The sequence below is a fragment of the Thalia democratica genome, chromosome 6 (assembly GCF_965202585.1).
Source record: "Thalia democratica chromosome 6, ktThaDemo2.hap1.1, whole genome shotgun sequence".
In the NCBI taxonomy this organism is placed as follows: domain Eukaryota; kingdom Metazoa; phylum Chordata; class Thaliacea; order Salpida; family Salpidae; genus Thalia; species Thalia democratica.
The window spans coordinates 61820289-61835679 of record NC_139170.1 but is presented as its reverse complement, the minus strand read 5'-3'; the positions used below and the strand labels follow the sequence as shown (position 1 = coordinate 61835679).

Below are 15391 nucleotides of genomic sequence, written 5' to 3'. Positions count from 1 at the left end.
AATAAAATAATATTTTTCATCAATGTGATAATGAGCATGTCGTCAAGCTTTGTGATAAGCTAATCATTGACGAGCGTTAACTTGACTTGAGTTGCTTTTTTTTGTATTTTTTATTTTAAACCAAACTATAAAACCAATTATTAAAACTATTTAAAAACAAATTTATGCTAACTTTTTTTATTATTTCTAATGAACGTTCATTGTTTCACTTTTCACAATAATTTCCATTGAATTGGGGTTTGACTTTTGTAGTAGGAATCATTTAAAAACTTTGAGGTTGTTTATGTTAAAAACACTTTGGGTTGTCATAATTTTACTATTTTAAACAAAAAGTGAATACCAAGGATTTCTACTTAAATGACATTTATATTAGTTTTTGCTCCGAATAGCCAAAATAACCTACAAAAGACCTACCCACTTTTGAACTGTGACGTAAAAAAACTTAGTTTTACTTTAAATCTAGTTGCGTTTTCATGTTTTTCATCAGTTTTATTTGTTAAAAGCGATCATAAAGGAGTATAAAAAACTTGTAGTCCTGAAGAATAGTTGACTAAATTAAGTAGATAACATCATAATTGTTTGATTGTTTATAAAATAAAATGTAAAAATATAAAATTACAGTACAACGTAAGTTATTTTTTTCTAGTAAAAAGATTATCTAGTAAATAGGCGATAAGAAGCTTAAAGGAATCTTTAAAACAGTTTTTTTATAAGCCTCATCCGAGGCCAGAAAAATTAATATCATTGAAGAAAGTGAGCCAAAATGAAGGGAATATGTCAGCAAAATTTCATTTTTATTTATTCATAAAAACATCAAAGTTTGACTGTTCGTTATTTACTATAACGTCACGAGAAGCTGTAATTATGCGATTAAAAATACATCGCATTGCTAGAGTTTTAAAGTTTTTGCGACGAAAGTACAATGTGTGTTGTAATTTGTAACTTCTACATTAATTTTATTTACAACTATTCTTTCAATTGAAAAATAATTTTTATGCAAGTAGAAAAGTCAATTAGTTTAAGTTGAGAAAAAAACGATAAAAAAAAAGAATATAAAAGTCTAAAAAATTATTTTATGTCAAACATTTCGAATTTAAATCAAAATGCACCATTAACCAAAGTAAAAAAAAAAAGTATTTGAACCATTTTCTTATAAATAAAATTATTTCTTCTGCAGATTTAGCAAATAAAATAAAATTTTAGAATTTGCAGGAAAAAAAAAACACTGTATTTTTTTATAATAATAGAATTAATATTTAGTAAACAGCACGTCAATGTAGTATTGGATATATATATATTTATACTCAAAAGTACCTGAAAAATTTCTTATTACAAAAAAATTTAATATTGGTTATTTTTACCAATGAATTTTACTTAAATAACGTTTATATTTGTTAGTATTCCTAATTGCCAAAATAACCAAAGAATGACTTCATCCATATTCGAACTCTGACATAAATCAACATAGTTTTACTTTAATTTTAACAGAGTTGTCATATTTTGTTGTCATTTTATTTATTTAAAACAATTATAAGATAATATGAAAAATATATAGTCCTGATGGGAAGTTGACTAAATTAGCTAACTAGCTAACATCACAATTGTTTTATCGTTAATAAAAACATGCAAATATATAAAGTTACATTACATACTTAATTACTCGATTTCTTAATTTTTGGTAACGTTTGATATGAATATTTAAAGTAATGTCAAACACTTAATATTATTTAGTAAATAGTAGATAGGCGAAATGACGTTAATTGAAACTTTAAAATAGTTTTTAAATGAGCCTCATCCAATGCTATAAAAATTCTCAACCTCGAAGAAAATAGTTGGCTTATGTCACTGAAATTTCATATTTATTTACTTAAAAAACATCAAAGTTTAATTGCTTGATTTTTACTATAACGCCACATAAAGCTGTAATTATGCGACTAAAATATACATCGCATTGCTAGAGTTTTTCAAGTTTTTGCGACGAAAGTATAATGTCTATTGTTATTTGTAATTTCAAAATTATTTTTAGTTACAAGTATTTCTTATATTGCACATTAATTTTTATACAAGTAGAAGATAATTTATATAATTTTTTTAAAGTTTACAACAAATAAAATATTATTACTAAATCATTTATTTTAATGTTTGAAGTAAAATAATTTTTAATTTGAAAATGGTAATGCGTCATTAAGTAAAGCAATTAAATTAAATTAAATAAAGTAGAAAATTAAGAAAAAATATTTTAATTTTTTCCTATATGAAAAACAGATTTAAAAGCAGAATTAGTATATTAGAAGAAATTGTAATATTTATAGAGAAAATAAGCACTGTTTTTTCAAAAACGAAAAAATATATATTTAGTAAACAGCACTTTAATGTAGTTTTTGAAACATATATTTTTTTACTCTAAAGTACTTGCAACATTTTTACTTATATAAATTATCAATTAGAATAAACAACTGATAATGTACATTTGGTTAATTATCTTATATAACAATATCACCTTGAAAAGTTAAATTAAAAACATAACATTTTTTTGAAATTCTTGTTTTTACTAAACTAAAATTTTTGTCGCTTTATATAGTTTGTTTTAATAATTGAAGTATATTTTTCTTAAGTTTTCAATTAAAGTTATTACATATTTCACTACTATGTTTCAGCTTCAGTTACTAGTTTTATCAAAATCAGAAATCTTCGTTTTGTTTCAAAAGTCTCTTAACACAAGGAAAACATGAAACATAAAACATAAAATTGAAATTTTTTGTTATTTAATCATTATATGTTTTATGATACACTATTAATATTTCTCAAATTTGTAAACATTAATCACCATGGTTTTCATCAAGTAGGTATACCACACTTTTCAGTGGCTATTTCGGGTATAAAGGGTAGCGATAAGTACATGTTCAATAAAAAATTAAATGGGTAGTGTCTATAAATGGATAATAATAAATTTATTAGCAAGTAATTGCTAAAATATGTATTAGTTTTTTATTCTGATATATGCTTGTAACGTTGTTAAAGGTTACTTATATAGAATTAGTTCAGAACTTTTAGTTATTCTTCTAAAAGAATTACTAGTTTTCAAAACATCTTTTATGTTGAAATTAACTAATTTAACACTTTTAAAAACTGAAAATTATGTAAAACATAAATGATTGAAACTAATTCAATTTAATCGTAAAATATTTTAAATTTTTCTTATGAATATTTGTACTTAACATCCTATATAAAAACAGTTTTATAAATAATATACCAACTAAAACAATTTGCTCTATGTATAACAAAATTACTCTAACATTCTAGTGTTAAAACTTTTTGATGTTAGGATATTACTCTACCTAAAGATCAATAAACAAATTTTAACAGCTAATTTTAATAGCATTTTGTTAATTAGAGTTTGTTTTGATTTGAACTAAATTAAAAATATGAGTCCCTAAAGTAATTTATTAATCTAAGGTGCTAATTTCTTTAAATTTACATTATGAACTTGCAAAATTAATTGAAATACTCAACAAAAGATCATGAAAATAAAAAACATAATACTATAATATAATTACAATAAAGCATAGCATAACATGAAAAACTTGTAAAAGTTTATAATAAAATTAAATTATCTATATCAAGTTTATTTTTTGTTTTTTATCGTTTGCTAGATACTAAATGTTCATAATGAAGGAGTGAACTACTGTTTAAATTCTAGAAATGAAATTTACAAATAACTTTTAAAGGGCAACCAGTACTCAAAAAGTTATGTGTATTTAAAAAATGCCTGCATGTCTTATTAATATGTACAAGCTCTTTCTAATTTCTTTAATTTTTTAAGTAACTTTTAAAAGGCTAAAATAATATTAGAAAAAAGAAAAAACGGTTTGTAGGTATTTAAAGAGTAATAAAAGCATTTTTAACTTTTATTATAGAAATTCTGAGGTATGGTATCTTAATGTTTTTGAAATAATTTGGTGTGTTGGAAATTGAATCGTCATGTAAACATAATAAAAAATAACAACATTATTTAAGTTTTAGATATAATTCCTTAAATTTTCAAACTATTTTTTTAAATTCAAAAGTAGTTTTTGATAAATTAAAGTTCTACCTCACATCATAAACTTATTTTAAATAAGAATATAGTTCATTCTAAAAATATTAAATAAGCTTAAAATTGCAACAAAAAATTGAAAAACATTTAAGTTTTAATGAAATATCTTATTAAATAGTTTTGATTTTATTTCAAAGACTTAATAATACTAAATAAGACTAAGACTAAATACTTAATAAACTTGTGCATTTAAGTTTCAAGTACAAATACTTCAGTATTATTTAAAGTCATATTACTGATTACAGTTTTATTTTTATCTAAAAGACTAAATAATTTATACTAAATAACGCAACAATCATTTTTCTAATAAATTAGGTCTTTGTTTTCTTATATAGTTTATATTTTACTAAAAAGTATAAAGACTAAAATAGTTACAACTTAACTTGAAATTATAAAATATTTTAAGGGACAATTTTGCTATAAATTTTGCGTTTACCAAAAAAAAACTATATTTTATTAATTTAGCTACAATTTTTATTCAAGTTCTAGCTGTCATTTAGATATAAACTTTCGTAAAAAAGATAAAATCAATGTTTATATAGTAAAAAAAAATCAAATAACGAGAGCCAATTTTCGCAAATTATTTTTAATTTTAGTTGAGGCATGAATAACTTTTTACTACTAAACGTAGAGGGTTTTATTAAAATTGTACTGGTATCATAATCTCTTTTAAACATAAAAAACGTTTGTTTTCGTTAACAAAAAAGTAATATACGTACTCGATTTGAAATATAATACAACTCGTTAAAACTTTATTTGAGTCAAAGCTTACAATATAGTTTTGTTTTTGAATAATAGGTCAATACGTCAATACTATGAAATAAAAAAAAATAACTAAAAAAGAGTTTAAAGTATCAACTTTTAAAAATTAAAAGGTTTTTGTAAAGTTAAAGCCCTAGTTTACAATGTATATTTTTTTAAGTTTTCCACTCGTTTACACTCTCTCTACTACTTATAATATACAGTTTAGCTAAGTTGTTAAACAAGTAATTGTCGGTTTTTAGTGCTGACAAAAATTACTTCTATAATTATAAATTTGTTTGTTCTAAAATACACAAAACAGTTCATAACTAATACAAATTATTTTTTTTGACAAATTTAATATTCATATACAATCAAGGCTGAAAAAAAAGTTTTTCTTTACTATTTTTAATTTTTTTAGTTATATTATGATAATTGTTTTTTTTAATTATAAGGTACTTTTAACTTAAAACTTTTCTTAAGTCTAATTTAACAAAACCATGCTTGATATTCTTTTTTTCTGCCATCAAAATTATGTAGGAACACAAATATCAACTATCTGAAAATTTAAAATTATTATATATAAATACTGAACTTTACAGAACATATATAGAGACTTTGCAAAAGTTATAATTTACAACGAAAAAAAAAATTTCGTAATACTAATTAATAAAATTTATGACATCCCAAACCATAAATTTTTTTTTGTTGCTTTGTCAATTGTAGTTAGTTTTTTAAGGTTAAAGTTTTATCTAAAACGTTTAAAACTATAAAGTATTTAAAGCCATAGTATTATACTTAACTATTAAAAATACTTAAAACTAGTTTTTATTTTGATTTAAATTTTATAAAATTTAAGAACAACTTAAAAAAAAAGAAACGAAATAGGATAAAGTTCGCAAATATACTTATCTGGTTTAATTTTCTAAATTTTTTTTTCTAAACTTAGTTTTTTAAGTAAACAAATATTCAAGTTGAGTATATTTTTTTAAAAGTATTTTTAATAAAACTAGAAAAAAAAACAAATTGATCGTTATACACTAATTTTTTCTTATTTTTTTAGTTATTTTTCCACTTAAGTATATTAGTTTTTGCAACCTGTTTACAAGGTTGTTCAAAATGTGTTCACAGTGGTAAGATTCCATGTCCGTATTCAAGTTTGACAAATTGTTAAAATACAACATAGCTGAACATAGCGTTTGCAGGTTTACATGTTACGTCATCAGGTAACTAAACAGTTTTTGATTAAACCTTTTTTTTTTAAATAAACTTAGCTGCAATAAAGAGCTAATAATAAGACTAAAACATTTTTAAATAGTAAGGATGAGATTTTAAATTTTTATAAATAAAAAAACTTAATGTAGTTAAAATAATTGAATAAATTAATGTAATTAAAAATAGATCTTAAAACTAATCAAAAAAAAAGTTATAGTTTTTTTATTACAAAAATAATAGAAATATCTAACTACAGTGTATAATTTTTATAGATATGAAAAAATAAATAGTAAAAATTATTTAACGTAATATTTTATACTTAAATTTTTTTTTTGTTTTTTCATTTTATAAAATGAACAACAGAACAATAAATATATTTTTTTATTTTTACACTATGTTTGCAACCAATTTAAAAAGCTTTTTGAAGTCATGCAACAGACAAGACCCTTTGTGCAAAATTGTCTTTATGTAAATTTCTCTTTGTCCAAAAGTTTCTTCGTGCAATTTTGTCTTAGTTCAATTTAGTCCCCTTGTGTAGTTTTTTCTTTCTGCAATTTTGACCCCTTCCCCTCAATGTAGTCTTTTTTAAATATATTTTTTTTAATACTAAAAAGTACATGCAACATATTTTGTTAATTAAAAAAATTAAACTATAACAAGTAACTTATTACGTACAATTTTTCCACTAATTTTATATAACAATATTGGTTTGAATAGCTTAGTTGAACATATAAGATTTTTCGAATTTGTTACGTTTTTTAAACTATAAATTTTGTTGCTTGATAGTGGTTAAACTTAGAACTAAAAAATTTTTTTTAAGGTTTACATTTGAAGTAATTACATCGTTTGCTACTTTGCTTAAGCTTTAGTTACTAGCTTTTTCAAAACATGAAAATTTTGTTTTGTTTCAAAAGTCTGTAAAAACAAGAAATATATTAAACTAAAGTATTTTCTTATCTATTTATTTAATATTTTAGAACATACTAGTTAATATTGATTAATTAGTATGTTCAGTTATTCTAGTTACATTAATTAAACCTAATTTTTTGTCGCTTGCTATTGGTTAAATTTAGAATCAAAAACTATTTTTTAAGTTTCCGATTATAATAACTACATCGTTTGCTTCTATGTTTTTAGCTTTAGTTATTTTGATATCAAAATCGGAAAACTTTGTTTTCTTTCAAAAATCTCTAAAAACAAGAAAAATATTATATTGAAACATTTTCTTATTTATTAATTAAATATTACATAATATACTAGTTAATATTGATCGATTTTATACACGATTTTCATCATGGTTCTCCTAAAGTTGGTATACTATACTTTTCAGTGGCAATTTCGGATATCAGGGGGCGCTATAAAGAAAGTCAGCGAAAAGTATACTAGTAGTGTCTGATAATGGAGAATAATAAATTATTAGCAGCTAGTTGCTGAAATATATATTAGTATTTTACAATTACATATTATTGTAGCGCTGTTTAAGGTTACTTATATAAATTAAGCTAGCAGTATGTACATGGTCAATAAACTAGTAAATGGGTAGTGTCTAAAAATAAAAACTAATAAATTTTATGGCAGCTAATTGCTGAAATATGTAATAATTTTTAATGTTTACATATTCTTGTAACGTTGTTAAAGTATACATCATTTAGTTCATTACCTCTAGTTATATTTCTAAAAAAATTATTAGTCTTTAAACCGTGTTTTAATGTTTAAATTAACTAACTAAACTTTAAAAAAATTAAATGATGAAAAACATAAAAAATAAAAATATTTTTATTTTTACGATAAAATATTTAAATTTTTACTTAAGAATAATTGTACTTAACATCAAAAGTAAATACAATTTTATTTTAGTCTATGCAGTTATTTAATTTTACTGTGATACATTTAAAATGACTTACTTTATATATAACAAAGTTTATTATAGTTTTTAGTATTAAAACTTTTAATATTAGGGTATTATTTTACTTAAAATTAACACAACAAAAATTAACAACTAATGTAATATTATTTTGTTAGTTTATGTTTGTTCCTAACGACAGCTTTAAAATCTTGACGAAAATGATATTTCAATTTTTTTTCTTTAACCGTTTTTAGTTACAGTTATTGAACAAAAACATAAAAATATTACAAAACATATAAAATTATAAATTACTTACGGCCGTTAAGTGTATAATCAAGTTTTAAAAACTTTTAGTATAATTAAAGTTCTAAGGTAATAAAAAAAAATTTGTATTTTTTTTTAAAGTATAATACAAATAACCAAGATCTTCTTTTGGTATGTATACAGAGTAAATATGTATATTTTGTCTAATTTGTAAATATTTATTTTAATTAACAAATAAAACCATAAGTTATTTTTTTAACAAATAAAATCTTTTAATATATAAGTTCTTTTTAAAATAAATTACTTTATATTTTAATTAGTAAATAGCAGTTGAAATTAAAGCATTTAGAAAAAGAAATTAAGTTGACTATTAATTAAAGTAAATTTCTTACAAAGTTATAGATCAAAATAAGTTAATTTCAGTTAATTTTTGACAAATTTGTCACTTTAAATTTTTTTTACAAATGATTTTCATTAAGATAAAACTTTCCTTTAAATTTAAATCAAATTTAAAAATTAAGTATGAATTTAAAAAATATAGTCAAAACAAGTTATTTATGTGAAGTTTATTTTTCTGTTTTTGTCATTTGCTTGATATTAAATGTAATTAAATAATAATTAAATGTTAGTAATGAAGGAGTGAACTACTATTTAAATTCTTAAAGTTCAAATATATAAATGAATATTTAAAAAACTACTACAATTAAAAAAAGTAATGTACATTAAAAAAATATCTATGTCTTTTTAATTGGTTCAAGTTATTTCTTTTTCAGTTTTAAATAGTTTCTAAATTTTATAACAAAAGACAATTTAAAAGTAAACATTGGTTTGTAGACTTTAATAAGACTTAAAAATGTATTTTAAACCTTCTTAAAATAGATATAACTGTTTTATTTTATTTTTTGTAATAACTTGGTTTGTCAAAAAAAGAATTGTCACGTAATCGTAATAAGTGAATATCAAAATTGTCTTAAATTTAGACTTAGTTTGTTAATTATTCAAACATTTTTTAAAACTTAAAAATTACGTTAGGTATTATTAAAAGCCGTACCTTATACATTTTAAATATAGTAAAAAAAAACTTGTTCTTTCTAAAAATTTTAAATGAGTTTAAATTTAAATCGTTTTACTTCTGCAACTGTTTTGATTTTGTTTCAAACACAAAAAGTAAACAACCAATAAACTTTTGCAATAGAGCTACAAATATAATTAACTTGTACTATTTTCAGTCATATTTTTGATTACAGTTTTAGTTTTATCTAAAAGAATATAAAAATCTTACTAATAAATTAAGTCTTGGTTATATTAAATAGTTTAAAGTTTTTTTTTAAATAAAATAAGAACTTAATGCTTTCATAATATTATATTTTGCAAGATCAAGTTAAAAAAACAATTATCGACATTATTTTTAAGTATATTCTTTAATATGATAATCTAACAAAGTAAAATATAATTTTCAACAATCATTGCAATCTATTTACATTAGTGTTAATAAAATGTTAACTAATCAAAACCAAAAAATAATATAATAAAAAATACTTTTGACCACTTGTATAAACTTCAGTGTTTTCGCTGGTTATTTTTAGAAACATAAAAATTTTCTCAACCTGTTTACAAGGCTGTTCAAAAGTCAAATGAAAAATGCCAGATGTTTCAGAAGAATTGCTTGAAAACATTTTGTAGTTTATTATATAGTTTGAAAGCAACCGAACATTTGTTGCTATGCGTTTGACGTCACTAGTTTTTTTTTTTTTGAAAGTAAACTAAAAATAAAAAATATAGAAATTAACTAGTTAAACTAATTGAAATATACAGTGAATAAAAACTTGTGGCGTCAAAAACTTTGTAAAAGCTAAATATCTATTTCCTAGAAATAAACAAAACATAAAATAAATAATGATCAAAACCTAAGTAAAGTTTTTAGTGCAATTTATAAAACACAAGAAATGACTTTGCGAAAGAAAAAAAACATTATTTATAGAAATCTAAATCTTTATTATACAATAAATAAATAAAGTTACTGTTTATGCTAAATTTACTGTTAATTTGTTTATTTTTTCTTAATATATTTAGTATTTTTACGTTTAAATATTTTATTGGAAGAAACAGCAAAACTTTAAAAAGTTATATAATTCAGAATAAAAAAATTTGGCTGAGTTTTAAAAACCACAACAACTAAAATATATTTCTCCCTTTAAACTCGAACAATTTTAGAAAAAAACTTACAAAGTAGATAAAAACAGTTAGAAAAAAACTAGCTGAACTGCTTATCAGGTATAACTGTCTAAATTTACTTTTTTAAATCATGATATTGAACAAAAAAGTTAAAAATTGGTTTAAAAATAATTAAACAGTTTTAATTTAACATTGCCCGTTTTAAAGAATAAAATTTCTGTACTTTTTATGTTTTAAGTAAATTTTTCACTCTTTGTTAATGTTGCAACCAATTTACAAGGTTGTTCAAAATGCTTTCAGCGACACACGATAAGCTCGAAAAGATTCAAATTTAATTTCATCAGTTTGTTCAAATACAACAAATTCAAAATAGCGTTTGTGTGTTTCGTCATTAGGCTACTAAATACTTTTCGCTTAAAAATAACAGCTAAATTTAAAACTTTTTAATATCAAAGATAAATTTTGAGTCTTAAATCATATTTTTAAAAACAATTAATAAAATGAAAGTCATTTAAATACTAAATCTTCAAAAATGTTTTAAAATGTAGAAATTAAAAGCAGTTTTTTCAAATAAAATTAAAAAATCTGAATAAAGCGCATAAATACGAAAAATAACACAAATTTTGTTTTAATATTTTAAGCTTAATATGTAATGTCTAACTTATGTTTTGCTTAATAAATCAAATAGTAGAATAAAAAAAAAACAATATTTTTTAATAAATCATAAACCTATAGCAAAGTTGTAAGAATGTGTTCAAATAAACAAAAAAAAATATTTTTTTCGTTTTTTTAATAAATTGTTGTACTAAATTGATTATGCTAGCTTTGTATATTTTAGTATGGTTATAAAGTTAAAATATTCATAAAGTTGTTTTAAAAAAATCAAACGCAGTTCTATTTCAAATTTTAGTAATTTTTACAAACAAAAAAGTTGTAATTTTGAAAACCTAAATATAAATTGTTTTAGTTACATAAAAATCGGATTTTCTTTTACCAAATGTTTTTTGTTACTTGCTAACTATTAAAACGTTACTGCAAAGAAATTTGGTGCGCAAAAGTTCGCTTAAAAGCCTGCAGGCAATAAAAAGCGAATGTTTTTATGAAAGTATATTATCAATATATCAAACTTATATGCTTTACTATATGAAGCTCTTAATAAAATAATAAAACAATTTAATAAAATATACTATAAATATTCAAAAATTATCGAACTCTGTCAGTGTTAAAAAAATTGAAAATTTATTTACAATAAAAAATTTATAAATTTTAATAAAAAATAGTTTTAGAAAAACCTATTACGTTTTTATCTGACATGTTAAATTATATAATTATTTTTTCCAACAAAAATTAATTAACATATTTTTAGTGGGCAATTAAAATCGTGTAAAACAAAAAAAAAGTATTCTATATACAAACATAAGCTTGTTTTTGTAAAATAGAGCATTAATAATAACATACGTAAAGGTCTAAAAACGTTTTAAACAATCACTAAACCAAAATAAAAGTTCTACAGAAATTTAAGAACTGTAGAATTGTGCTTAAAGAAATGATGAAGTAATAAAATGTTACTTGGACTTAATTTAAAAAAAAAACAAAACTACTCTTCTTAAATTTTAATAACACTAAAAAACATTATATAAAGTAAAAAATAAGTTAATTGAGTTAAATGAATTAAATCACTTATCAAATTTGATTACCTTTTATTATTTAACTTTTTCAAGTTTTTTCAAACATATATTTTTATTTTTAAACTGTTTTAGTAAGTTAGATTAAAAACATTTATCGTTCAAACATTGCTTTTTCCAGCTAGTTTATTCTATATAAATCTACTCCAATTATGTTTTATTGCGAAATTCAAAATGCAAGCTGGCTTGCTATAGAGCCAATTTGTTAAAAATATAAAAAACTGAACGTTTGTCAGTTTACGTGTTATTTCAAAGAATTACTAACATTTTCTGTTTTAAAATAACTGTTTAAATAAACTAAGTTTCAATAAAGAACATTCGTTGCAATTGGAAAAGCAAGTTATATCCTGGTTAAAGAAACGCACCAGTCAGATATAGGGACCTTAGTGCCATCATATGAGAACACTCTGGAAACAAATAACGAATTTTCCCTACAGTTTTCTTTATGGGCGACGAACTCCAAAGTGGCAAGAACATGGTCCTCTCATACACAACAGTGCTGTCTAATATAACGGACGGTTCCATTTCAAAAATTTTGTTAGAGAATTTAGTTTGCACTGAGGTCGACCGAATAAAATTATGACGTGTGAAGAAAAGGGTTGGAGACTAATAACATCAATAGTGAAAGTTGAAAGATGTAGAAAGTCGGGGAAAGTTAATGCTGTCTTAGAAACTTTTAAACTAAAAGAGGGTGAGCTTAACGGGATTAGTAAAGTTAATCCTGTGTTCGGGAAGTTAATGAAATATAAAAAAACAATTACCACCACGACAACTTGGTGCACCACCCACTTGATAGACAGATTGTCAGAAGCATGTTCACCACAACAGCTCTGAAGGGGAGGGTATGCTTGCTAAGTTGAGAATTTTTGAATCGTTAATTGTTATCGCAAGCTCATCTTTGGCCTTCAAACTCGAGTTGGAATTGTTAGAAAACTAACTGCAAGTGATGTCCTACCAAAACAGTAGTGGTTCTACAGGAGGCCAAAAAGGACTACACCGTCGGCCGTACTGAGCTTATTGATAGGCCGACAGACCAAAACCGTGTAAAAACATGGAGCACTGTATGAACTACAGTGCAATGAAACCAAAGTGGTCCTGCATTATCCGTCCCTGTATTACGAAAGAAGAGTGGCAAAACACCCACTTATTAATAACTAATATACTAACTTTAATACCCTGTCAGTATAGCTGGCTTTTATGAAAGTATATTATCAATAAATCAAACTTATATGCTATACTATATGAAGCTCTTAATAAAGTAATATAACAACTTAATTAAAGAAAATTTACTTTTATATGAAGTAATTTTATAAAATATATTAAAAATATTCAAAAATTCTCAAACTCTGCAGGTATTAAAAAAAATGAAAAATTATTTATTATCAAAAAAATTTATAAATTTTAATAAAAAATAATTTTAATTGTTTCAGATTCGACAAAAACCTATAAAGTTTTTATCTGACATTTAAAACTGTATATTTATTTTTCCAACAAAAACTAAATAACATATTATTTAGCGGGCAATTAAAATTGTGTAATGCAAAAAAAAAGTATTGTATGAACAAACATAAGCTTGTTTTTGTAAAATATAGCATTATTAAGAACATACGTAAAGGTCTAAAAACATTTTAAACAATCACTAAACCAAAAAAAAAGTTCTACAGAACTTTTACAACTGAAGAATTGTGCTTTCAGAAATGATAAAGTAATAAAGTGTTACTCGGACTTAAGTTTGAAAAAACACAAAACTTATTACTCTTCTTAAATATTAATAACACTTAAAAACATTATATGAAGTAAAAAAAAAAGGTAAGTGAGTTAAATAAATTAAATCATTTATCTAATTTAATTACCTTTTATTATTTAATATTTTCAAGTTTTTTGAAATAAATAACTTTATTTTGATATGTTTTTTTTTTAAACAGTTCGACCAAAAACATTTATCGTTCAAACGTTCTTCTTTCCAGCTTTACTCCAATTATGTTTTATTGCAAAATTCAAAATGCAAGCTTGCATGCTATAGAGCAGATTAGTAAAAATATAAAAAACTGAACGTTTGTCAGTTTACGTTTTACGTAAAAAGATTACTAAACATTTTTTGTTTAAAAAATAACTGTTAAAATAAACTAAGTTTCGATTAAGAACATTCGTTGCAGTTGAAACAGCAAGTTTTCTTGGTGGGCGACGAACTCTATAGTGGCAAGAACATGGCCTTCTCATACACAACGGTGATATAATGGACGGCTCCGTTTCACAAGTCGTGTTAGAGAATACAGTTTGCACTTTAAGGTTGACCAAATTATTATGTTTAAGAAGAAGAAGATTAATAACATCAAGAGTGAAGGTTTGAAGGTACAGAAAGACGTAGACAATTAATAATGCTGTCCTGGAAATTTTTAAACTGGAGGAGGGCGAACTACACGGGATAAGCAAAGCTAATCTTGTGTTCGCGAAGTTAATGAAATGTGAAACCATTCTACCAACAACCACCACGACCACTTATTGCACCCCAACTTGATATGCTGTCACTTGCCAGAAGCATGTTCACCACAACAGCTCAGAAGGCGAGGATATGCCTGCTAAGTTGAGATTTTTGGAATCGTTAATTGCTATTGCAAGCTCATCTCTGGCCTTCAAACTCGAAATGGAATTTTTAGAAAACCAACTTCAAATGATGTCCTGCCAAAACAGTAGGGCCACATTAGTGGCTCTGTTGGCGGCCTCAAAGGACCAAACCATCGGCCGTAATGAGCTTGTTGATAGGCCGACAGACCAAAACCGTGTAAAAACATGAAGCGCTGTATGAACTACAGTGCAAAGATACCAAAGTGGTCCTGCAGTCATCCCTGTATTACAAAAGAAAAGTTTCAAAACACCCACTCTTTAACACACTGTCAGTATAGCTGGCAGAAGAGAGGTATCTTACTCAGAATTTGTCTTTTTCTTGGCACCATACAGAGAAACAAGCATTTAGCCTTTAAAGAAAGTTCGTAGTATCTGACAATAACACTTTTAATAGTGAGAGACCAGCATTGGAGAAAATCGTGATAGAAGAAGTATTAACAATCGCTGCTTCAAACTTCACACGCAGAGGCCCAAATTGTACCTTTAAAGTGTCGCAAGACCGGAAGAAACCATAAGCAACCATTAGATTATATTCAGTACAAAAGATTACCAAAACATAGATAAATAATTCATTCGACGCGGACACTTGCTCGATAATGAGATTTGGAGTCTAGCTTTCCAGCCTAAAAGGAAGTCGTCTTGGGTATAGTGCCGTATCTTGGGTATAGCCGTCTTTTGTAAAGAGTTTAGTGCATGTGATGAACGTATCCTGGTTGTTAATCAAAATAATAGGGATGTCGTTAA

The 15391-nt window shown here is 23.8% G+C and overlaps 1 protein-coding gene across 1 annotated transcript in view; it reads left to right on the top strand.

Annotated features, from left to right (window-relative positions):
* The window catches only part of LOC145839286 (zinc finger MYM-type protein 6-like), an 85245-nt gene extending 70429 nt beyond the window's left edge, over window positions 1-14816 (top strand). The window contains exons 4-5 of the mRNA XM_082946882.1: window positions 14179-14250; window positions 14559-14816. Of these exons, the coding sequence (XP_082803008.1) occupies window positions 14179-14250; window positions 14559-14816 (330 nt within the window). The remainder of the gene's footprint in view (window positions 1-14178; window positions 14251-14558) is intronic.
* Window positions 14817-15391: the final 575 nt, after the last annotated feature.